Source organism: Cyclopterus lumpus, chromosome 19, assembly GCF_009769545.1.
Source record: "Cyclopterus lumpus isolate fCycLum1 chromosome 19, fCycLum1.pri, whole genome shotgun sequence".
Lineage (NCBI taxonomy): Eukaryota > Metazoa > Chordata > Actinopteri > Perciformes > Cyclopteridae > Cyclopterus > Cyclopterus lumpus.
The window spans coordinates 3742173-3767600 of NC_046984.1; the positions used below are offsets into that span (position 1 = coordinate 3742173).

A 25428-nucleotide genomic window follows, 5' to 3' on the forward strand; every position below is an offset into this window, starting at 1 on the left:
AGAGAGAATGCAAGTTCAAAGACACTTTTGCACAGGACAAGCTAACCCCGCTAGTTAATCATCTCCCTTCCTTCCTTATTACAGTGTTTACTGTCTGTTTTTAATCTTTTATCCTCCCTCTCTGTTTGCCCTCAGGTGTTTGGCTTGTTGTTATGGATTGTGTGCTGGACCGATCTCTTCTACACATTCCATGAGCTTCGGCAGGGTCACACCCAGCCGCCCATCTACTTCGTCACCCCGCTGGTCCTGGGCATGACCATGGTGAGATATGTCCATCCTAAAACAGTTGCCTCTTTTCAGGTTTCTTAAGAAGATGTGCGCTTCTGGTTTTATAATCGAATGCTCCTTCTGACCTGTGTTAAATATTTCAGAGCTATTTTAAGAATGTCTTTTGAGTAGCTTGGAGGCCTTGGAAAATATACAAACAATGTTTGCATACAAATGGTATAAAATTGTCACATAAGAGTTTTAGCAGTTAATATGCCTCAAAATGGTCATACCTACCATTTTATAATGGGCCGTCAAATGAATAGCGCATTTGGAATATGACTGTCACTTAAACTTTGCAAAGAGATCTTCCTTGATCTCACCACCACCCACAATTTATTTGATTTGTTTCTAGCCGCGACCATTTTCTCCATTTCTTTTGTCGGAAGAAAATGCGTACGAAAAAATGGCTTTTGTCGTTATGTTTATTTCTATGATATGCATTTTAAAATATTTGCAAAACAAACAAACAAAATAATGTCCTTTTATCATAAAATCTTAATTGAGAGACCGTAGACCCCTGGCTCGCTCTGCCTAAAGAGTTGAGGTGGTGCTATTAATTTTTTTTTATATACTTGAGGAGAGCTCATCTATAGTTCTCCTGAGGGCTACGGCGGGTTAAAAAAACCAACAACAGATGAGCTTGTCTCACCCGGCGGGGGAGCTGCAGTCAGCATAAAACCCTGAACCAGTCAGACCTTACATGCCCTCTGGGATTCTGTACCAGCTAATCTAACTCTGCCTCTCCCTTCTGGGCACCCATTCCTTTCCCCCACTCCCTCCCTCCCTCCTCTCTCTCAGCTGTTGGCCACATTTCTAATCCAGTTTGAGAGGTTACGCGGGGTCCAGTCCTCAGGGGTCCTCTTCATCTTCTGGTTCCTGTCTGTGCTGTGTGCCGTCGTGCCTTTCCGCTCCAAGATCCTACAGGCCTCAAGCCAGGTGAGAACACGCCAAGGACCTCAAATGCCTCTTCACCTGTCTGTCATCGCCCTTTTCATCTCTCCGATTTCCTTGTCTTCTTACCTACATGTACTTGTTGTACTTTGCTCTTGTTCTTCTTCCCAGTTGTCTGTCACTTATAGTCCTCAGTGTTCTTTAGGTTTAAAGACTACTTCATTAGTAAGCTATGTCCTCTCCCCCCATCTTGCTGTCTCAGGAGCTGGTATGAAGCTTACAGTGAGTGGATGTTTTGCATGGGTCAGCCCAGGGCACCGCTAAGCAGAGAGAGGGAATAGTAGGCCTGTTGTTTCACTGCAGCAGCGTATTTATCTGACCTCTAGTGCTGCGCAGCTCACCAACGGAGCTTCAAACAAGCCCCGACAGCAGACAAGACGGTGTATGAAGTGAGAGGCTGGAGAAGACATGTGCAGCAGCAGCTGCAGGAAGCGCCCCCAAAATACAACATTAACATTCCATGGGGGTTGATTGGAGTTGTTGATGAATACCTCTGACCCGGCTGATTACTTGGCCCGGTGTTGGGAATTCTGGCTACTAGAACTCTAAAGCTCTAATCTACTAGAACTACAGGACTCCTAATTGGTGACTTGTTAAACATTTGCGCTATAAGGCTGAAGACTGTTGTTGTTTTTTTAAAGAAAGAAAGGTTAATGTTCAGCTGCTGTAATTAATATTATTTTAACTAATTAATTAATATTAATTAATATTATTTACCTCACCAGTGATGAGCTCCCCGAGCATTGTAGCGTCTTTCTGCTCTTTGTTTTTGTTTTTACAGATCCGTCTCGCTGCTCTCATCAGCTTTGTCTCCGACCGTTTTCAGAGAAAAGCCACTGTTAACTTTACGGTCCAGCACCAAATAGAAGACCGTCAGTATTTTTGGGGTCACAGTGGAGCCAGTTTAGGCTTAGGTAACTTTACCAATGCAATAGCAATTGTGTGCAAAAATGTGCGATGAAGTTAATTGGAAAATGTTGAAGTGCCCTCCCATCCGCTTGCTAAATGACCTCTGGCTGACAGCTATTGGCAGAGCCGCCCTACTGCCGCTGACTGGCTAGTACTTGTTTCCTTCTTTGCAGAATTCATGAAGCTCATTGCTAACAAACGGGACCAGACCTAACATCCTAATTATAAGAGAAAACTGCTGGTTGGACCATTGTTTGTTCCATTGTTTGTTCCATTGTTTGTTCCATCTTGAGAGCACAATTCTGTTGGGTCTGTGCTCCAATAGGGACACTTGCTCTTCGGCATTGTGAAAATGTGTTAAGGTGCACGCAATCACTGGATTGTGGTCATTATTCGAGTGATGCTGCTTCCTCTTGATTAACATATTTACGTTACTTCATAATATTCATGTTTACTATGTGTGGAGGATTATCTGATGTATGAAGCCACCATGCATTGTGGCTGTGGTGACCTCAACAAAGTGAGAGCAAGAGCATGTAAAAACTCGACCAGATGTAGAAGAAATGCAAAGTCATCATGATAGTGCCACACATTGAGGCTAAAACTACAGCTGGCTGTAAGATCTTTGTAGGCGTTTACATTTCTTTTAAACGCCTATCCAGCCAGCAGGTGTGTGTCAGAGTGCAACATGTTTCTGCTGTCACAGATTAGGTGCTTTTGTCTTTGTCTTGTGTGCACTTTACCTCCTTTGCTGCTGTAATTCTGTACATTTCCCTAACTGCAGGACTAATAAAGGATTATCTTATCTTATTTTATCTTAATCCTTTGTATTTTAGTCCTTTTGTTCCACATGCTGAATGGCATTTGACATTTTCCCTCAAAGCTTTTAGCTTTCTTTGTTAATTGCCCAAATGTATACCTCACACCCAAATATGAGGTAAATTAAAAGTCATGTTTTTAAAGTCGTCTCGAGGACGTTTTGTAGCTGCTATAGTGATGAAAGTAGGACCAGCCCCATGTGTTGAGGTCAGCCCAGGCAACCGCACAACTGTGCTGCTGTAATCACGTTGATCCAGAAAGCCCACGAGCAAGTATAGTTCAGTGAAGGTGAAAAGTGAAGGGATTCCGCGCCTCTATTGATAATCGCATTCTGCTGCTGGTGAAGAAAAGTACGTGGCTTCCCTCTTTTTGTTTGTGTTTGTACGTGTGTGTGTGTGTGTTGTGAGCATTGTTGTTGTGAGAACTCAAGTGAATGATGCAAGTTGACCGTTGGTACATTTGCACGAGTGCAATGCATCTCGACAGTGTTATTAATGCATGGCATTATTGATGTAGTTTGATTAAGGTGTTTACAGTAGACTCATTCCCCCAATAGACGTGAAGCAACACAACTCGTTCCATGTTGCAATGCAAGCTGGGTTTTTGCTTTAAGAATCCGCTATATTTGTACTCACTGGTACAGAAACTCGTGCTTAATTGCCACAGGATGATCAACAAAGTAGATCCTTTGAATTTTCACCTAGCGGCAACATCACGTTAAAAATGTTCTGCCCCGCAACTATTAGATGGATTGCTGTGACATTTTGTACAGCCTTCCTTTGACAATGACGTTTTGTGTGAGATATTTTGAAGATTATTGGATTGATCGTTCTGATATTTGTGTGCGGTAAGTTGTACGCCGTTTTCAACTGGATATAAAGAACTGTAATGTTAGTGAAACTTTTGCTAAATCCATTCATCCATGACTTTATTTCTATATAATGAGCTGTCAGAGTAAAGGACGATGGCAAGAGCAAATCAGACGTGTGCTTCATGGGTTCTAGTCGTCCGACCACTCAAAGAGCTTTAACACTACATGACATCATTCACCTCTTCACACCCATTCATACACTGATGGGAGGAGCCACCTGCCCATCAGGACTAACTAACATTCACACACCGTAGAACAGCTACAGGAGCTATTTTGGGGTTAAGTGTCTTGCCCAAGGACACATCGACATGAGCTAGTGGAGACAGGGATCGAATCGCCGAACCTCTGATTGAAGAACGACCCTGCTCACCACTGAGCCACAGTCGCACCATATATGTTAACGCCATAAGCAACAAGGCCACAGGGTTAACATAGGTGGCTAGCAACACAGAGTAGCATGTTGACCAGCTTTTTACCAGCTTGTTAACCTTGGCTAGCTAGGTAGCTTTGAGCTAGGTGAGCGCGTTTCAGCAACCTGGCTTCATTTGGTCTACCGCAGCTCAATCTACGATCCACCTCGTTGCCCATTTTTTTAATTATGTTTTTCGATCACTGCAAAGATGGCGATGGCTGGAGCCGCCCACTTTGAGCTTCATTTTGGTTCTTCAGAAACCTACGGGTTAGGTCACAGAGTCCATATTTTCTACAGTATGGCTACAACAGAACAAGAAACGCTTTTTTGTCTTTACACCTTAATATGCAAAATATGCAAATGCAATACTATTTCCATAGAAATATTACAGTATGCAAACATTTGTTACGCCAGAATGAATATACCACAATGCAATGCGGTAGTAACGGCAACTGTATCACAAACATATTTACTCGGACTCTATTTGTGCCGCTATGAATATTTTTCACTCTGAATGTCTTTATATTGTCTTAATGTCATGATCTTCCCTTCCTTGACTAAAATATAACCACAACATTTCAGCACTTGATTGGCCTAATTTGCCTGCATGTAAATGCACTGATTGACAGGAGATGCTTACAACTGTATGTCCTAACTCACTTCTTTGTGTGTGCCTTTTTGTTTTTTTTACATTTCAGAACGAAGTGACTGACAAGCTGCGATTCACCACGTTCTACTTATACTTCGGCCTGGCAGTCTGTGAGCTGATCCTCTGCTGCTTTAATGAGAAACCTCCTCTCTTCTCCAATGTTGTCACAGACCCTGTGAGTTATGCGTCCCGCTGCGGCATCTGCTCAACATGAAGCTTGTGTGTGTCTGTATGTTATTCGTGAGAACATCTTTTCTCCCTGCCGACACTGTGTTTTCAGTGTCCTGAGTGGTTAAAAGTCTGGAGTGGGCGCTTTGGGGCAGCTCCGTGCTAGTTCAAGCAGGTTACATACCATTCACGCACAAGGCAAACACGCTTGTTACTGGCTGCTCCCAGAAGTTTGTCATCCTTATCCTTGTTTAACCTCTCTGGCCTATTTGTCTGGACATTTTCCCATTTTTTCTTCTCAGAATCTCTGCCCTGAAACCACAGCAGGATTTCTCTCCACTTTAACGTTCTGGTGGTTTACAAGGTGGGTTAACTTTGCTCTCCCTCACTGCATCATCCATATACCCACACTCTATTGTGAATATATAAGGATTACAAAGTAAATTAAATATTAGATACAAAAATAAGGATTAGGAAACAAATAATATTATGGACTTTTTATATGTAACTTTTCAAAAAGTTATATGTCACTGTCATGACCGCCCCCTCACCTTTCAGCTACTGTACCCCACTTATTAAGATTTTTAGAAGTGTAAAGGCAATAAGTAAAAAGATAAAGTTAGGCTTTAAAGAAACTACACCATGGTTGCACGACTTCAAGACACCGCCACTAATAGCGGACTAGTGTTTGTCCTGATGACGTTTAGTAGTTTAATTTAGCCACGTGTTAGCAACCGCCTTTTTTTTTTAAAGACGCGTAAAAGCTTAAAAATTCAAGTGTGGAGTATTTACTGACATATTTTAGGTTGGAGAACAACACTTTGAAATCCCTGGTCTAAAAAGCTTGTGTCAAACCACACACCTTGTATCGGGAATCTAACCAAAAACCCATTCATAAAACCTGTTGACCTTAAGGTGAGGGAACATGCTACCTACCTAACGCCTAATTAGCTAGACAAGGTTGCGAGCTTGGATTGCTCCTCAAAGTGAACTGTTAACAGTGTTAGCTAGCTTTAGTGTGGAGACAATTTCTGTTATCTATTCTCTGATAAATATCTCTAGAATCAAAACACTGCCGGGATAGCTTTGAAGTATCCAGCTAGCTGTTGCTTTTAAAGCTGACGCTTTGATGCTGAGTAATAGTAAAAGCTTCAACCTTGCCTAACTAGTTAGCTGGCTATTTATCATTCAGTATTGTTAAGCTACATAAATAAGATGTTTTTTATGTGTGCTGTTTATTTACAGCTTTTACTTGGTTGATTTAAAATCATTTGGCTGTGTTGTTGCCTTAGCTAATGGGAGCTAATTGGCTACGTTTGTTAGTAGCAGTTGTTTAGCCTGCATGTGATTGGCTGAAAGCGAACACTGTTATGGAAAGGTATATTATGTCATAAAAGAATTGGGAAAGGTGCCATAATAATAAACTATATAAAGGTTCCAATATATGCTCCCTGCAGTATGTTATTGTAAATCACATTAATGTAGTTTTCATTGCTAAAGAGGCTTTGTAACATATTTACATTATGATGCCGATTATGGATTTTCTGTAAACAAGTGAGACTATATTTATACATCTTGCAACACACAAGATAATGCTCTTTTTTTATAATTTTTTTTAATGGACATACAGCATCTTTCTCCAGTTTCCTGTCAGCTAACCATCCCTAATGCCGGAAAATGCATCAAGCCAATTTCCGGTGACATCCGATCCACTAGTACATAATGATGATTAGCAAATCCAGGAAACTCCATTAAGTGTCTTAGTGGAAAGCATTCTTACTGAGTTGTCTCAGTATCTCAAAGTTGTCTAAGTTAAAGGATTTTAGGTTAAGAATCCCTTGTCTACAAATTGAAAAACACAACAGGGGACAGATACTTTATTACAAAGATTCACTGGAGGCTGATGACCCTCTAATGTCTCCTTTGTTTACTGCAATTACACCTGTTTGTGTTGAATTGTGTTGAATTGCTAAATACATCAGATTACATTAAACTGCTGTTTCCTTTTCTCTCAGCTTGGCTATTAAAGGGTACAAAACGCCTCTGGAGAACAAAGACCTTTGGTCTCTGAACCAGCGCGACAGCTCCAAGGTTATGGTGCCCAAACTCCTCCAAGAGTGGGAGAAGGAGCTGGCCAAAGCCAAGAGGTACGTTTGTAGAAGAAAAGGGGGAGATCAATGAATGGGGGATGCATTCTCCATTTCTGAAATACACAGTTAAAGCTTCAGGTTTTCCCAGTAGGTCTGTGTTCCTCATATGAAAGCTGTACGTGGTGCCATAGTGCATGAAAGCAGACACTATGTTTACTGACAAAGACAGCAGGTTATTGGGAGAAATCAGGTTAAAGCAGGAAACCGGAGAACTGCTGTAACCTGGATACTACAACATGCACAGCTGGTCAATAATCACATTTAATCCTTACCATATTATTTATTTTTATGATGCTGGAGCTTCAAGAGAGCTTTATTTTGTTAAGTTTTCCCTTCGCTGTCGCAGTGAGAGACCAGGCTAGTGGGAACACAGCGTTTCCTTTAATGCACTAAGGTGTGTGCCTTTATGTAGTCTGGTGTAGAGGCATATTTGTCCTTATTGAGTTCAGTTCTAGTAGAACTTTGGATTCAATTACCTTGGATACAGCTGTGGGCAATGATGTTTCCCTTCTTCTCTGCTGCAACACATTTTTCCCGTCTGACTATTTCAACCCCCAAGCTCATTGGTTATTATTGAAGACATCTTTGAAAATGGGTCACAATTATATAAATTTATTAAGGAAAAATGTAAAACAACTGGTCACTAGTTTTTTTGCCAACGTTTTCTTTTTTCAAACAGGAAGAACTGCTGCGTTTTTTGGCTACTACTTTCAGCGGCGGATTTATCTACATTCGGTGTTCTAGTCAGTATTTGCGAAGACGCATCAGGATACATTTTACTGCAGTAGGATCATTGAATTGTTGGAGAAAAATGGAGAAAAGAGTTTCTCCAGCGGAATTAAATTTGCGTTAACCAGATTTTTCTTTTGTTAAATGACATTCAGAAATCAGGTTAATGCAGAAATGGGACACCAGCCAGGTTACTTAAGCGCATGTAGGCCTACTTACTGTATGACACTTCAGATCTGTGGCCTCGGAAACATGTCCTCTGATTGCTGATCTGCTCTGAAAATGTGGAAGGTAAGGCCTAGCCTTCTGTCCACTTTTTTTGTCGGAGAAGAGAGGGGAGAGGATGTTGACTTTTACGGCGTGTGTGCGTGTTGCTTCGCTCTCATTTGCGGCTTTGCTGATGAATTCCTCATGTTATTAACTTTTGTTTTTAACGTCGTAGCCTTGAAGGAATCACTCCAACGCCCTCAGTTCTGTAAAATGTGCGACAGATCAAATGACTTATCCCACTATAAGTTAAGTTGAGCTCCAGAGTGGAGAAACGAGTTTAGTTGCTTGGCCACAGAGAAAAGGTCTTCAGCTCCACATTGTGCCACTCCAGTGAGAAGCGCTTGTTGTGCACAAAACGCACTCGACAAGCCCTGTGAACTCCGACCTCCGAAGCGGCTGCTTCCTCTCGCTCTCCGTGCCGCAGTCTTCCTGTCGAGAGTCTTGCTGTGCCCTCTCACTGAGAGCAACTTGTAAAACGATATGGAAAAGCTTGATTACGCCTTTTCACTAGTCGTCATCTGGAATCCCACACTTGCGCTTTAAGCCGGTATTAGAATAGTTTTTGTTTGCAAAATATTCTTTTCACTGAACACTTTTCTGATCTCTTTCTGACCAAATGAACATTCTTGTTAACAAACGGATGTGTTTTTTTTTTTTCTGTTTGCATTACTACTTGCTAATGCAATAATCCAGCTTTGTCGAAGGGATTTATCATAACTGATTATGAAGTATGGAATGTGTTTACTTGGTATAATTAGGAGCTTTAAAAGTTAATCCATTCATCAATGGTGAAAACTGGTATTAGTGGCAGCCTGAGCCTTATTCAGCCATCACTTAAAGGGATAGTATGAATGTTTTGAAGTGTATGAGGTACTTATCCATAGTCGGTGTATTTACCTGTATTAGCAGAGGGCGGTCTGCACGCCCCACAGTTTGAAGATTTCCTTTGTCTCTCTGTCTCTTTCCTAACCAACAACCTCCCAAATTCCCACAGTGAAGAGAATCTGTCCAGCCAGGCTGCGTACTCCAAGCCCCCGCCGTCCACCACCAAAAACATCGGAGGAGGTGGAGGAGAAAGCAGCCCGGAGGAAGTCGAGGTGCTTCTGTCCAATCAAAAGGCCGCGTCCCGTCAGCCGTCTTTCCTACGCGCCCTCATCAAAACCTTTGGACCGTACTTTCTGATTGGCTCGGCCTACAAGCTACTGCAGGATGTCATCACCTTCGTCAACCCTCAGCTGCTCAGGTAGAGGACGAGGTTAAATGTTCCTTTTGCCACACCATATTTGCAAGTTTGCAACATCAATAAGCTACCATTGTTTCGTAGTTCCTGAATACTATTTTCATGACGTCTTTTTGAATGTTGTGTGCATGTTTTTGCATGCTGCTTTGCATCAGCCAATATATTTCCAGCTGTCTTTTTTTAAACTACATAGTGTCCTTGTTTAGGATGCAAAATAATTTTATATATGGTATTTTTCATTTTACCTTCTAAATGACCAGGGTGGGAATTTATTGATGGCAGATATTTTATGGAAGCCTTTTATCTCTAAGAGATAAGGTATCAGAAATGGATGACCACGCAGTTTCCCTGGAGGTATTTTGTTATGGTCATGTGGTTGAGTAAGCCCACATTTAGTTTAATTATAATGTCAAATTCTCCTTGATCTGTCAGATCATTTTAATTCACAGAATTTATTTTGATATTATATCACTATTAAAGTCTTATGCTCTGACTAAAGTTGTTCTGTTTCAGTCAGTATACTGTTTTATACTTGATTATTTTAAGCCTTTTTAAATTGATGACCAACATAAAATAAGAAAAGAGAAAGTAAAGCTTTAGGACTTCCCTTGTTTAAGACTGGGAGGTTCTATTGTGTACCAGTTATTTTAGTTTTACTGAGATACTTACACATCTCTTGGACTTTGGAGAGTCTTTGACTACAGGAGCAAAAATCAAACCTCTAATCAGAGTTGAAGTGTGTTGGACACATTGCAGAAGATTGTTAAGTAATAGTCTTCCATGTCCAGATTTTTGTCAAATAGGTCAAAGTTCAGAATGATCAGAGCAAATAAATTCATGCAACTTTCAGTCACATTGTCATTAATGCTTCAGCATCTATTTTTTAATTTATTTTTTAAATACAAACATTTTAAGTAAACATTCATGTCTGTCGACCTAGCCTGTCCGATTCCACTGCTCTTGCATATAGTTACTAGTCACAGGATAGAAACAACTGTTTGCAATGTAAAGATATAGTGGTGTTTTGACGTCTTGAGGAGAGAATGAAGTTCATTGTATCTGCTCAGGCTGAACTACAGAGGCTGGCTTGACAACTCAATCTGCACGTAACGGACCGTGACACAAAGAAGGCTCAACAGTGTGTGCGAGCATCCCGCACACTCGACAATCTACAAAACACCTCTAACTTTATATTCAGTGTTGCCGACAGTCTGCAGAACGTCCCCAGCTAGCCAGCAACAAACCAGCTGATGACACGTCGAACTTACTAGCATGAACCCACCAACCAAAGATCAAATAATCTTCTACCGCAAGCGACCAAGCATACGTATCACATTAAGCTAGTTAGTGGGCTAACGACATGCTAGGTTAGCGAGAAGTCTGCCTGAATAAACCGAGTATGCAAACTATGTGACGATGGCTAGCACGTTATGCTAACCTAACCATTATGCCTAACGTTCCTCCTCAACTACCTCACCTAAGCAACCAACAACATAAAGAACTTTGAAAAAGAGCAGACGATCAAGTAAAAAACACGTAGTTCTAAAAATGTAAATTATTATTTCAGCTAAAGGCGAACAAAGACCAGTCTATTTGCACAGGTTTGGTTCCCCTTGAAACTTTTAGCCACAGATGATATTTTGGACATATTGCGCTTCATGACTGTAATTCCTGTTCCATCGGAACAGAACAGTACACTGCTACACGCTCACAGATGGGTGATGCAAATACATAACATATTTGATATTGATAACAATCAGCCTGTTTCAGACGAGATACAGATGAGATAAGGTTTTCCTGGGAGAGCAAATGGAGGTGTAACGATCCTCTCACGGCATGGTGGCAAAAAGGCTGTTAAAGTCTCTGCTAATGTGTAACATTGTAAATAATTAATCTGGGACTAGTTGCATTGTCGATTTTAAAGTGGTTTTGGGGTATCTGCAGTTCATATGAGTGCAGAGATACCAGACAGTTTCTCAGAAGTCCTATTTGAAGTTCTTGCTGAAAGGTTACAGGGAGGGTGTAAAAGACTAAAAAAGGTGTTTCATCTGGGATCTATCTCTGTAGATTTTTTGGTGTAAACCCTTGCTGCTGTTCTGGGGCCATTATCGTAGCAAAAGTGTGTGTTGAGAGTAGTGTATCGTACCTCTGCACAGCACGGGTCTTTACGGAGAAGTTCATTGTTGTGATCTAAACCTATGTGTGTCGTCCCCCCCCCGCCCGCCCTCACTCTTAAAGGATGCTGATCTCGTTCACAAAGCAGAAGGGTGCCCCCGATTGGTGGGGTTACTCGCTGGCCTTCCTCATGTTCTTCACGGCCGTCTTGCAGACCCTCATCCTCCACCGTCACTTTCAGTACTGTTTCGTCACCGGCATGAATATACGCACGGCCGTCATAGGAGCTATCTACAGGAAGGTATGCGGTCATTCTGAACATCTCAGTTGTCCGGATACATAAATGCACGCCCACAGGAAATGCAGTATGCATCACAGAAAATACATTTACTTCAGTGATCGGTACAGTTATGGCCCCCCCCCCCCCCCCCCCCCCCCCCCCCATCGTTGTTCTGCAGGCGCTGGTGATAACTAACGCTGCCAAGCGTTCATCTACAGTCGGAGAGGTAGTCAACCTGATGTCGGTGGACGCACAGAGGTTCATGGACCTCACCACCTTCCTCAACTTGCTGTGGTCCGCCCCTCTTCAGATTATGCTCGCACTATATTTCCTCTGGCAGGTACGTGCATAGATTCCACGGCGAGCGACTGAAGATGGTCATGACTCGGCATTGCCCCTCTGCAGTTTGTTTACATGCACACATATTTATGTAATGTATGCAGTATGACCTGCGCTTTATCGCTGCATTTCTTTTGAATTTAATTTTGCAGTGATTCACTGATTTTACAGAACCTCGGCCCGTCTGTTTTGGCTGGGTTGGCTGTCATGATCATGCTGATCCCCTTTAATGCCGTCATCGCCATGAAGACGCGAGCCTACCAGGTATGAGCCGTCCATCCGTGTCCACCTCTCTCTGTTTCTTTGGTTAGTCTACGACTTCCCAGATAAAGAACAGTTTGCCTCCTTGTCCTCGACTTCTTCCTCCGCTCTCCCCCTCCATCCCCAGGTGGAGCAGATGCAATACAAGGACTCTCGTATCAAGCTGATGAACGAGATCCTGAACGGCATCAAAGTCCTGAAGCTTTACGCCTGGGAGAACTCCTTCAAAGAAAAGGTCCTCGCCATTCGGCAGAAGGAGCTCAATGTGCTGCGCAAGACCGCCTACCTGGGAGCGCTGTCCACCATGGCCTGGACCAGTGCCCCCTTCCTGGTAGGGGCTCAGTCCAGATGTCTGAAAGAGACCGCTGTGAAGCGGATTGGTCAGGAATTAGGCATTAGGTGAATGTCGTGATAAGCAGTGGCCTTCTTCATCCCGTTTCGTTGTGTGAAGTGAAAGTTGAATATGAGACGGAGCAAATCCAAACAGGCTTTTTACAAGTGTCGGCAAAAATGTGTTCGTAGTATGTATTTTTATGAAGTTGACAACATGAGAATCTGCTCTGTTGTTTCCCAATTAGGGCTCGTTAGAGGAAGTCTTGTTGCCTCCAGGCAGTCTACATGAGACCAAAGATCATGTTTGACAGCCATGAACACAATCACACAAGAATTTACTGCAACTTTTATTTGAAATTAGTTAGGAGCTCATTTGTTTAGAAACTGAAGTTTTCAGGTCATAGTTAGTATTTATTTAGTTTGTCATTTTTTTTTTTTTACACTTCCTAAATAATGCATTTGCAAAATGACATTTTTTTCATCATAAGCATGAGTCAGTGAGAATCGGTTTATGGGAAGTGGTGTTTGGCAATGGGTGGCCGTACCGTTTATAAGTACCAGTAGAACCACAGCAGCAGCAATATACCACTCAAAGTCAACATACGATCCTCTTATTCATCTCTTTAAAAAATCAAATAAAATAGACATATTATTTTATATATATATATATATATATATATATATATATATATATATATATATATATATATATAAACCCTGATGATAAGCAGCCCACGGACTGAAGCTACCTTGCCCGGACAAGGGAAACCGGGGCACCCTCCCGGAGCCAGACCCAGGAGGGGAGCTCGTCGGCGAGCGTCTGGTGGCCGGGCTTTCGCCCATGGGGCCCGGTCGGGCTCAGCCCGAAAAAACATCATGGAGCAGCAGTCACCCTGTGGACCCACCACCCGCAGGGAGAATTATCGGGGTCGGGTGCTATGTAGACCGGGCGGCGGGCCAGGCGGGAGACCTAGGCGGGCCGATCGCCGGCGGCATAGACTAGCTCTAGGGACGTGGAACGTCACCTCACTAGCGGGGAAAGAGCCGGAGCTGGTGCAGGAGGTGGAGCGGTACCAGCTAGATATAGTTGGGCTCACCTCCACAGCATGGGCTCTGGAACCAAGCTCCTGGAGAAGGGTTGGACTTTGTCCTTTTCTGGAGTTGCCCAGGATGAGAGGCGCCGGGCGGGAGTGGGGATACTCACGAGCCCCCGGCTGAGCGCCGCTGTGTTGGAGTTTTCCCCGGGGAACGAGAGGGTCGCCTCCCTGCGCCTACAGGTTGCGGGGAGTAAGGCTCTGACTGTTGTTTGTGCTTATGCACCGAACAGCATTTCGGAGTATCCGGCCTTCTTGGAGTCGGTGGGAGGGGTCCTGGAAAGGGCGCCGCCTGCCGACTCCATAGTTCTCCTGGGAGACTTCAACGCTCACGTGGGCAATGACAGAGAAACCTGGCGGGGCGTGATTGGGAGGAACGGCTTGCCCGATCTGAACCCGAATGGTGTTTTGTTGTTGGACTTCTGTGCTAGCCACAGTTTGTCCATAACGAACACCATGTTCGAACATAAGGTGGCTCATAAGTGTACCTGGTACCAGAACACATTAGGCCGGAGATCAATGATCGTAATCGTATCATCTGATCTGCGGCCGTATGTCTTGGACACTCGGGTGAAGAGAGGAGCAGAGCTGTCAACTGATCACCACCTGGTGGTGAGTTGGATCAGATGGCGGGGATTCGGCTAGAAAGACCTGGCAAGCCCAAACGTGTAGTGAGGGTGAACTGGGAACGTCTGGCAGAGGATCCTGTCCGGGAGGTCTTCAACTCCCACCTCCGGAAGAACTTCTCACAAATCCCGAGGGAGGCTGGGGACATGGAATCCGAGTGGACCTTGTTCAAAGCCTCTATTGTGGACGCGGCTGCTCGGGGCTGTGGCCGGAAGGTCATCGGTGCCTGTCGTGGCGGCAACCCGGAGGCTTGGATAGATTTGGCTTAGTGTCAAGATCAGCTTGGACAATCATTGGGTCATCATTCAACGCTTCCAAAACCATTACCTCAGTCAGCATTTCAAAGCAACATGGGCAGTGCATAACAAGTGCAGAAGATTTAGGGACTAAATGTAGGAATAATTTAAGACATCTTATTTATTTTAGAAACACTTCTACAAGATGTAGCTCAAGGTGCTTACAATGAAAACTAAAAAATGAAAACACATTTAAACAAGAGCAAATACACAAAATGTGAAAGATTAGTAAGAATAATTACATTAATTTAAGTCAAATTAAATAAATAGGCTTTCAGCTGTTTAAAATGTTAACAGATAAAGGTACCCTCTTATAGTTCTTGGTAGGATATCGCATCATTTTGGGGAATTGTTTAAAACACAATATGTGCTGCTAACATTCTTTTGCGTATAATTGTTTGTATTAAAAACCCAGCAGGAGAAGATCTAAGAGCTCGTAAAGTAGAGAGTTAAAGACTGGGAGCCGATGAAGAGTAGCTCAAACCGGGGTATTACACTCTTATCTCTCTCTCCATTATTTTGGTTATTTTTGGGCAGCACAGTCCTGTTAAAGTTAATTTTTTTCAATTGACAGATTCGAATGACCAGCAAAAAGAGCGATAGTATAATCTATTCGAAATAAAAGCATCGATATGTTTTTCAGAATCTTTATTTGTTGGTTTGATCGTGATAAAAGGCTGTTCTGTTCTTCTAAAAATGTTCAACTTCTTCATGTGCAAAGTCAAATTTAACTCCATTTAATCATTCATTGCAAAGCCAAGCTGGACACGCTCAAGTTCAGCCAGCGGTGGAGCACTCCACTCCGCTTCTCATCAGCCTGTGTACTGACCCAAATCATAACCATGATGGGTAATAGTTTTGTCAAAGTAAAGCAGAGAAATGTCTGCCATGACAACCGAGGGAATACTATTGGAGCTGATTGATCTCGTGGTCATGGATGGTTTATTTATCAGATAAATGGACACTTTACCAGTCGAGAGCCGGTGTGTGTCGGTGATAAACTCTGTAATGTGGTGAATGTCACCATCTGCTGATAATGAGGTCACTGCTGCTTAGTGTGTGTGTGTGTGTGTGTGTGTGGCGTCTCGACGGTAAACTGATGGACCTCGGCCTCTAAGCGGCCTGTTTGCCGATGTGTTCCCAGGTTGCCCTGACGACGTTTGCCGTGTATGTGACCGTAGATGAGAACAACATCCTAGACGCGGAGAGAGCCTTCGTATCGCTCTCGCTCTTCAACATCCTCAGGTTTCCTCTCAACATGCTGCCCCAAGTCATCAGTAGCCTCGTGCAGGTAGGCACGTTTCCCCCCTCTCGTTCTCTTCTCCTCTTCCTTGCTCCAGGTTTTCATTGAGCGCCCGTGTGTTTGTTCTGCGTCGCAGGCCAGCGTCTCGCTGAAGCGAATCCAACGTTTCCTGAGTCACGATGAGCTGGACCCGAGTTCAGTAGACAGAAACAACACAGCCACAGGTGAAATTAGACACGTCTCCTCCTTTTGATTTACCACTTTGTCCAGCTTCAGTCAGATTTCTTTCTTCTTCTTTTTTTTAGCATTTCTGAAAAAAGTCATTAACACAAGAGAAAATGTATTTCGTTTTTCTTTGCACATGCTTTAACAAACTTTAATGGTTGCAATACCCGGAGAAAATGTGCGCTGTCATCATTCCGCTGTGTGACCTCAACAGGCTCTTATAGATACGAGGCTTGAGAGCAGAGTCACTGCTTCCCACTTACAGACCCACTTCCCCAGTGACTCAAAGCCTGAAGAGCTCTTGAATGACTAGATGCTTAAAAAGAATGCAGTTCAGTCGGACCACATCTGAAAAGAAAAGAAATTCACGACTTTTCTTTCTCAACAGAGTTTTCAGTGACGGTCGTCAACGGGAAGTTCACCTGGGCCAAAGAAGATCCTCCTGTTCTGCACAAGTATGTCATGGAAAGCTACACCTCATGTGTTTCTCTGTTGTCATATGTGGAGCACAAACATGTGAACGCCGTGTGTTCGCAGCATCAACGTGATGGTGCCGCAGGGCTCCCTGCTGGCAGTGGTGGGCCACGTCGGCTGTGGGAAGTCCTCTCTGATCTCGGCGCTGCTCGGTGAAGTCGAGAAACTGGAAGGAGAGGTTTCTACTCGGGTAGGACTTCTTTTCATTATCCGTAAAACAAACCAGCAAGTAAGTTGGTTCATTGATCTCCTTTTGTTTTCCCCATCCCTATTTTTTTTTTTTAAAGCTGCACGAATCAATGTTTTCACGTTGACGGTGCAATGTTTAAGGTCTGGTCAGAATGTTGTTTCAAAACTTCAGAAAATTAAAACATTATCTCAAACATTATCAGCGAGATAAGAAAAGGTTACGCAGTTGACCTGAGGTCAAAGACATCCGTGTATGGTGTTGCAAAGATTTCTACTGAAATGAGCTATGCTAACCAGCTAGCCCCCGGCCAAGTCCTGTCTTGTAATACCGCTTATACCTCCAGAGGCGATAGAGAGTCGCTGTAGTGTCCAGTCCGTCCTCAGTCTAACACGAAAGGACGGGCTGAAGGTACAGGACAGGTGTGAAATCAAAAATGTCAGCAATGAGAAAACGCCTTGTATTTTTATTATGCGTAGTCTTGCCATGCTGTTAGTAACTAGATGGCTTTTAAAAAAAGTTATGACTGCATTTAGATTGTATGGAGCCAGGAGTGTAGGTGAAATACTCTTCCCTTACACAGATCGATGTAAAAGAGGTTTCTCACCGACTCTAAGGAGCATTTTAGCATCTCTCAAGTCTTTGTTTATATGACAGTAACAACCCTTTATTATTTGTTATTATATATGCTGGTCATGTGAGAGTACCAGCTCTTATTCTGTGTGCATACATTCACAAAAGACAGAAAAGGAGATGACAATCAATCAGTCAGTTGGACTTTGTTCATATCCCCCTGTATGCACTCCTTAGCACACAAGTCAGGGTCAGTGAAGTGATTCACTGGTAACTGTAAATGTCATTGACAAAGCAAACACACTGAAAAATAATGCAAAAGAAAATAATGCACACAAGGTTTAAGATAAAATACCAACATTTGTGAAATGATTTGCTTTCTTTCAGAGTTCGATGAGATCGATTCCACTCATGAGGATTAACAGGGGAACGTCTAGCCTGGCCTGTTGTTTTTACATTTAGTTTTTTGGGCAGAGAAATCCAAAAAGTGCATTGTGTCAGTTATTGAATTTCTTTATGCTAAGCTAAGCTAATCACCTGTTTGCATTAAGCTTTATATTTAACGGACACACACAAGAGTGGTATCGATCTTCTTGTCTTACTCTCGGAAAGATGGCTCTGACCCTGGTTGTACGGTCATTCAAGTAGAGTGAAGTGATTAATCTAAATGTAAATATAATATGGCTGTATGTATATAGATATAGATGTTTTCTGGCCGGTTGCTAATTGCACTTGGTGGGCCTCTCCTCAGGGATCAGTGGCATACGTACCCCAGCAGGCCTGGATACAGAATGCCACCCTGCGGGACAACATCCTGTTTGGGAAACCCTACAATGAGCCGAAGTACTGCTGCGTTCTGGAGGCCTGTGCCCTAACTCCTGACCTGGAAGTGTTGCCTGGAGGAGATATGACGGAAATAGGCGAGAAGGTACAAAAAAGAGACGCAAAGTGTTTTTTGTTTCTGTTCTCAGAAGCCAGCTTTGCTTCTTCTTTCTTATACATTATACCGCTGAAAATAGGGCATCAACCTCTCCGGTGGGCAGAGACAGAGGGTGAGTCTGGCCCGAGCCCTGTACAGCGACACTGACATCTACCTCCTGGATGACCCGCTGTCGGCTGTGGACGCCCACGTGGCCAAACACATCTTTGACAACCTCATCGGTCCAGAGGGGGTGCTAAAGGGCAAGGTGAGAAGAGTCTACGTCCGGGTTCTCGTCATCGTCTTTTTTTTATACCAGTTTTTGATATAAAAAGCCCATGTCAACAACACTCCAGACATGAAGGACCTACAATATACCGAATGGTTCGTAAATATATGACGCAGCCTCAGAGAACTGCTGTCATGACTATCGTTTCAATAGAGGAAGTTGTGTGTGTGTGTGTGTGTGTGTGTGTGTGTGTGTGTGAGGAAATGCGATCTTTTATCAGTTTTTTTACACATATATCACCCAGGTTTCTGATAAGAGCTGGGTGACTTCCTGTTTGACTGGGGTCTGCTGGTAAAGTGCAAATGTTATCATTGAATACGTAATTGAAGTTGACCTCGTAATAAAAAGGTGTGCCTGTGTTTGTCTGTGATATGATGTGTTTAGTAGTTTATCACATCAAAGAAAAAGCAACAACCAATGTTTCTTTTGTTGTTTGACAGACACGTATTCTAGTGACACATGGCATCAGCTTCCTGCCTCAGGTGGATAACATCATGGTGATGGTGGAGGGCAGGGTGTCGGAGATGGGCTCCTACCAGGAGCTGCTCAAACAGAACGGAGCCTTCGCAGAGTTTCTCAGGAACTACGCCCTGGAGGACATCGTAGAGGAGGAAGAGGCCACTGGTAGAGCATCACTTTCTTTTTCCCTCCTATATCACCTCACATTTTCATTGAAAGCAAAAAAGCTCCATAACATACGGCTAACATGCTTTCCACAGAGGAGTTGATTGAAGAAGAGGAACTGTTCCCCGAAGACGCCCTTAGCAACCTCACAGACATAGTGGACAACGAGCCGGTGATCAATAAGGCCAAGAGGAATTTCAGAAGGTAGAGGAACTATTTCTTTCCAACCACCTACAAGGATGCATATTTCATACAATCACTTTTCTCGTGAATGAGATCAGAGATCAGTGCCAGACAGTAAACTACGACCAGCGGGATATTATTATTTGGTGATACATCCTCTTGAATGTTTTTCTGGTAAATCTCACTGCCCGCTCAATGGCGATGTGTGTTTTTTTGGGCTGCCCGTATGGGATGTCTTAATTGGATAAAATGATGCCATTTTGAACAGACATGGACGTGAACTGCAACTCAACTGGCCGGCGGAGACGTGCGACCGCGAGGTGCTAAGTGTGGCCGTTACACGGAGGTCATCTTTGCTCCCTTTCGCAGGCAGATCAGCATCATCTCAGTAGACGGAGAGAACCCTAAAGGCCGCTCGGTGAGGAGACACGGCTGCAGCCAGAGGATACACTCCGACCAACAGGAGAAGAAGGCGCCACACGAGATGCAGAAACTCATCCAGGCGGAGACGGCGGAAACCGGCAGGGTCAGTCTTTTGTCCTGCAGATTTCTTTAATCAGCCACTTCTGTTTTACAGACGTACAGATAGACCTTTTGCTGAGGCCTGTAGCTTTTCAATTTAAGAGCAAAGTTTTGGCAATATACTAAGATACTAATGCACTGAAAAGACGGATCTAATTCAAATGCCAAGCTGTGGAGGAATGAGCTCTTGAGACATATTTACAATACTTACGTAGATAATATTTCCCTACTAATCATTTGCGATCATAGACTCCTCCGGCTGTAGACAGATCAAATCACATCTACCTGCATGCACCGTTTCTGAAAAAATGATCCCAGATGAAGCACCGGGTCTGATCTCATCAAAGTAATAGTTATTATAATAGTTCAATATTAGCTTCAAAATAGCTCATTTACAAAGTTTACTAAATCTGAACTTCTTTGTCATCATATCCTCAAATCCTCTCCACAGACATAATGTTGCAACAAATCCTTGTGTATAGAAATCAACAAATGCAATGATATACATATCTCTAAGGGCACATTGGTGATCACTCCATGATTAACATAACCTCCTTGGAGGAAGCGATAACACGTCATTGTCATTTTAAAACCGTTGTCATCGAGGCTGTCTGAGCCGACCTCGACTCAACGCTGCCCCCCCTCACCAGGTAAAAACAAAGGTGTTCCTGGAGTACGCTAAGGCGGTGGGACTTCTGCTGTCGGTGTTCATCTGCTTCCTGTACGGCTGCCAGAGCGCAGCAGCCATCGGAGGGAACATCTGGCTCAGCCAGTGGACCAATGACGCTTTGACCAATCAGACCCAGGAGAATGTTCATATGCGGGTGGGGGTGTACGCATCACTGGGCCTTGCACAAGGTAAGAAACATTTGAGTGTCACAATGAGCATTATAAGAAGCAAAAAGTCTTCTTAAGACCCAGTCATGTGTATGCATTTCTACAGAAGCTGCCTTTTATTCCTCTCTGTCTGAGAGGTTTTTATGTTTTGAAATGTTCATCACAGGAGTGCCTTCATTATCGATTCGATTTATATATTGAATTAATCCACACATTTCTTTTGCCTGTGTTATTTACCAATGTGTGCATGTATATGTAGACATTTAAGACCTACTGACAAATGCATAGGCAACCTCTTTTTATTTAAAAGTAAAGAATAGAAGGCAAAAAGAAAAGCGAGGGGGAAAGAAGACTTCAAAATCTGTACGTAATCTGTACATCGTACCATAGTTACCTGCTCCCATATACATTTATATTTGGGTTGTGGCGTTGCTGATCATGTTGGAGAGATCCAACCATTGTGTTTCCAGGTGTTATGTGCTGCCACATCATGGTGCCGACATTATTGCTGAACAGCTGCTTTTACTACATGGTGCCAAATGCCTGTTCCACCCTCATCAGCATCTCGTTGCAGACTGTGTTGAAATAAACCAAATGTATTTTTGCCTTGCAGCCAGTTGAACGTTTTTATTTCATCTTTTTTCTGCAATAAGCCGGCCGGAGGAAGTGGCTGCGGATGTGTAGTTGACAGACGCTGACTGTGTCTGCCAGTAATTCCATTACTTTCTCATGCCGCAGTAAAAAACAATATTTGTTCCCCCCCCCCCCCCCCCCTCCATTCCTACTCCTCTGATTCAACCCCATCTCAGGTATCCTGGTCCTGATCTGTTCCTTCACACTAGCCATGGGGAACATCGGCGCAGCGCGGAAGCTGCACTTTAACCTGCTCACCAACAAATTTCACACGCCCCAGTCTTTCTTTGACACCACGCCTTTAGGGCGCATCATCAACCGCTTCTCCAAGGACATCTACATCATAGACGAGGCTCTTCCCTCCACCGTGCTCATGTTCCTGGCCACCTTCTTCGCCTCTCTCTCCAACATGATAGTTATCGTTTCCAGCACACCCATCTTTGCCGTTGTCATAGCGCCGCTGGCTTTCGTATACATCTTTGTGCAGGTACTCGAGCGGGAAAATGTTGCTTGTGTGCCCGATGAGCCTCTCCTCCTTTTTTTTTAATTTCTTTAATTTTTCCGCATGCATGTTGGAGCAGCAGCTTTATTAACCTTCTCAATGCCAGCCTGTGTCCCTCCTGTGGCCTGTGATGTTGTCAGTGATGAGCCTGCTTCCACACACTCCAAAAAGATGTGCACACTGTTGGGGTGAGCAACACAGCCCCAATGAAGTGCACAGGAGATAGGTTGACTTATGCAAAAGTACCATTACTCTGCCTTTCGTAGTTCAGGACCTCCATCTAGTGGTGGACCAGTGTTAATACAACTGGAGCCACTTCATATGATGTGGGCCAGCAGTGTCTGGATTTTTTTTTAGTCATGGGATTGTAATGGGATCGTGAAGTCTTTTTATTTATTTATTGTTGCTAAAGTAAAAATATGGAGCATGAGTTTCCAGTTGAAATAGTAAAGTTGTTGTAAAGTAGCAGAGATGTTGTCTGGTCAGATAAAGGTAGTTTGTGTGTGAGTATCTGCGGATCACACAACAACAACAACAACAACAACATCATCTTCCTCATAATATTCAAATACAAGTGTTCTCTTTAAAACCACTGTGTCGCACACAGTTTTTATTTAGCTGTTAGCCGCCTGTCAGTCATCAATGAGATTCATCAGTTACTGTTCTAAACACTGGGATGCCGTCAGGTTCGTGACCAGAAGGCATCAAGCATCATGTGGCCGATCCACATCAAACAGGATTTCCTTAAGCTGCAGACTAGTTGGCCTTACTTTACCTTCCAGAAGGATATTTGTGATACGTTTCATGCGGCGAGGTATCGGAGTCAGTGTGAAATAAAGCTTTTTTTTAAAAGCAGCGTAGCTGTACAGAGTCACAATGTACGGCCATGTGAAGTCACAACTGATTAGGCATATGATGGTAAAGTCCCCCCCCCCCCCACCCCCTCCTCCTCATTCTCCTTCCCCATCTCTACTTTTAGGGAACTGGTGGCGCACAAGAAGGGATGTTTTTCTGTTGCTCTGCGGCACACGTATTCATTAGACATAAGGAACAGGTCTTAATCCATTTAACGCAGGTGTTGTTGTGTTGTCACACTTGACCCTCCCCCTCCCCCCTCCCCCCTCCCCGCAGGTGCGCTGTTGTTGGCTAACTGCCTGTTGTGCCGGGCCTACTGTATGCTGCGGGCGGCCAAGCTCACGCACCACAACATGCTCCAGGGGGTCCTGCGAGCTCCGCAGACCTTCTTCGAGAGCACCCCCACTGGGCGCATACTGAACCGCTTCAGTAAAGACGTGGATACAATAGACTCCCAGATCCCAGACAATATTGACATATGGATGCGCACTTTCTGGTACACACTGAATGTGCTGCTCATATGCTCTGCTCTCACCCCAATGTTCCTCATAGTCATAGCCCCGTTAATGCTGTTCTATTGGTGGGTTCAGGTAAATAGGAAACAAGTCCACTCATTCATTAATACAACATGCATGTCTGAGAGAGAGAGAGAGAGTGTGTGTGTGTGTGTGTGAGCTGGTAGACCGTTGTATGTGGTTGAGGCAGCCACTGCTGTTCTAGGGCTGTAGGTGCAGTGTAGTGGTAGCTGGCTGGGGCGTTAATGGCCCAGCGTAGTTTTAAAGACTGCGGAAGCTCTGGTCAGCAGCACCACCACCTGGTTTAGTTGGCTACACACACATCTTAAATTCAGTTATATATACATTTGTATTCAGAGGCAGAGCTGCTCTGGAGGCAGAGATAATCCCACTAGTTGTACTTCCCAGTGTTGGATCAGAACTAAGCTCAACTGCTGTTCTGCTACTCCGTCTACCAACAGAAAGAAGCTGTGGGTCAAACGGTATCTGTGCTGTTCCTTTGTATTGTCACCATACCGCTCTGCTGTAGTGGGTTGCTGCAGTAGCGTCTGCCCTCTGAGGCCTAATGAAGGTTATTGCTGCCGCAGGAGCATCTCTGTCTGTCTGTCAGGGTCCGGGCTGTCAGAGCCGGGTGAACTACGGTCGCTGGAGAACAGCAGTTGTTGATGTTGGTTTGGTTAGTTTTGATGGCTGCAGTAGTTATTTAATTTGTGTAAACATTATTAATAAGGCAAATTTAAGGAAACCCTGAGCGGAAAGTGAGTGAAAAACAATTCTGGTGATCTATTTTTTAAGTCTGATCTAAATAGCTTTTTCTCTTGTGTTTTTTTCTTCTTCTTCCAACCGTAAAAAATAACTTTTACTTTTTTGTTGAGCATTCCTTGATTACAAGATTATGTAAATTAAATCTCACCTGGTAGAAATCGTGAAGGCTTAGAAAGTCCTGTTTCCAACATGGAGTGATCGATGCACTTCAGCCTCGTGTGGACAACGTGAGTATTACAACAACAAACACTAAAGAATTATCCTGATTTAAAATAAAAAATAAAACCCTTTCCACCTGTTGTAAAGTCGTATAGACTCGATCAGACGAAATGGATGACCAGAAGTTCTTCTTCTCACTTTCATTCAGGGCTCCCGTACTAATTCATCCAAACTAATTCTTTGCAACGTAATTGCTTGTGGCTTGCAAATATGAATGTGATTAGAATATTTGATTCTCACAAGTTAAAATATGGCGTGGCTCTTCTTTGTGTTCATATTGAGATATTAAGAGATGAGGTTAACGTGTAGCATTGTAATGGACAATTTAGATGTGATGACACACACTCCTGTACTTGACCTAAAGATGACACGGCATGGCATATCTCTGCTCTTACAGCCGGTTAAAGGGGCACATTTTTTGAAATGTAGTTCACTTGTCATGAGGATTACTTATCAGCCTGTATAAACAGTTGTGTAATGTTTTCTGTGGGGAGCTATCCAGACTTTGAAAAACAAAATGAAATAACCTCGATGATGTCACCGGGTTACATCAGCTCTGGCATGAGACTTGCCCATACTAGGGAATACAAACCAGGATATCTCTGCAGTCCTCTGCTGCTTTTAAAAATGTTGTCTTCGCCTTAAGGATCAGGAAAAAGTCTAGGAGGACAAAAAGATAGTCAATACAACTTTAAAGCATTTCCCTAACATATTTAGAATCTGTAATCTGTAACTACTCACAAATCAGTAAGAACAGTGTACAAGTAGTCACTAAACTTATTTTAGAGGAGAGATTCACAGGTTTTCTTTCTGGTCTGTGTGCGTTTACCCTAACTGGACCTCCAAATGATCAAAACCAGCTGTACTAACACAAGCTCATACTATTCCTGTGGCGTTGTCATGGCAATCCATCCATCCTGCATGGCCTACGTCTTTGCTGCCTCGTGTGTCTCTAATCATAGCTTCTGCTTAAATGATACATGTCGAAATTCTGCAAATGAAAGCCAAAACTGCTCTCTGCACAAATATGATGAACTACTAAGCTTTTCAAAATGCCAAAGTAATTGTATTTTGTTCTTA

The 25428-nt window shown here is 43.4% G+C and overlaps 1 protein-coding gene across 4 annotated transcripts in view; it reads left to right on the forward strand.

The window, feature by feature from the left end:
* abcc3 (ATP-binding cassette, sub-family C (CFTR/MRP), member 3) overlaps window positions 1-25428 on the forward strand; it is a 43663-nt gene that overhangs the window by 12708 nt on the left and 5527 nt on the right. Inside the window, exons 3-23 of one of the 4 annotated variants that reach the window (XM_034559511.1) lie at window positions 136-261; window positions 1069-1206; window positions 4931-5056; window positions 5352-5413; window positions 7065-7196; window positions 9193-9441; window positions 11677-11854; window positions 12012-12173; window positions 12344-12436; window positions 12561-12764; window positions 15928-16074; window positions 16163-16250; window positions 16640-16706; window positions 16789-16915; window positions 18237-18413; window positions 18505-18672; window positions 19134-19317; window positions 19413-19521; window positions 19870-20026; window positions 20673-20880; window positions 23126-23439. In XM_034559511.1, coding sequence (XP_034415402.1) covers window positions 136-261; window positions 1069-1206; window positions 4931-5056; window positions 5352-5413; window positions 7065-7196; window positions 9193-9441; window positions 11677-11854; window positions 12012-12173; window positions 12344-12436; window positions 12561-12764; window positions 15928-16074; window positions 16163-16250; window positions 16640-16706; window positions 16789-16915; window positions 18237-18413; window positions 18505-18672; window positions 19134-19317; window positions 19413-19521; window positions 19870-20026; window positions 20673-20880; window positions 23126-23439 — 3216 coding nt within the window. Of the gene's footprint in view, window positions 1-135; window positions 262-1068; window positions 1207-4930; window positions 5057-5351; window positions 5414-7064; window positions 7197-9192; window positions 9442-11676; window positions 11855-12011; window positions 12174-12343; window positions 12437-12560; window positions 12765-15927; window positions 16075-16162; window positions 16251-16639; window positions 16707-16788; window positions 16916-18236; window positions 18414-18504; window positions 18673-19133; window positions 19318-19412; window positions 19522-19768; window positions 20027-20672; window positions 20881-21668; window positions 21980-23125; window positions 23440-25428 lie in introns of those variants that run through there. The other 3 variants (XM_034559513.1, XM_034559514.1, XM_034559515.1) reach the window with 3 other exon arrangements.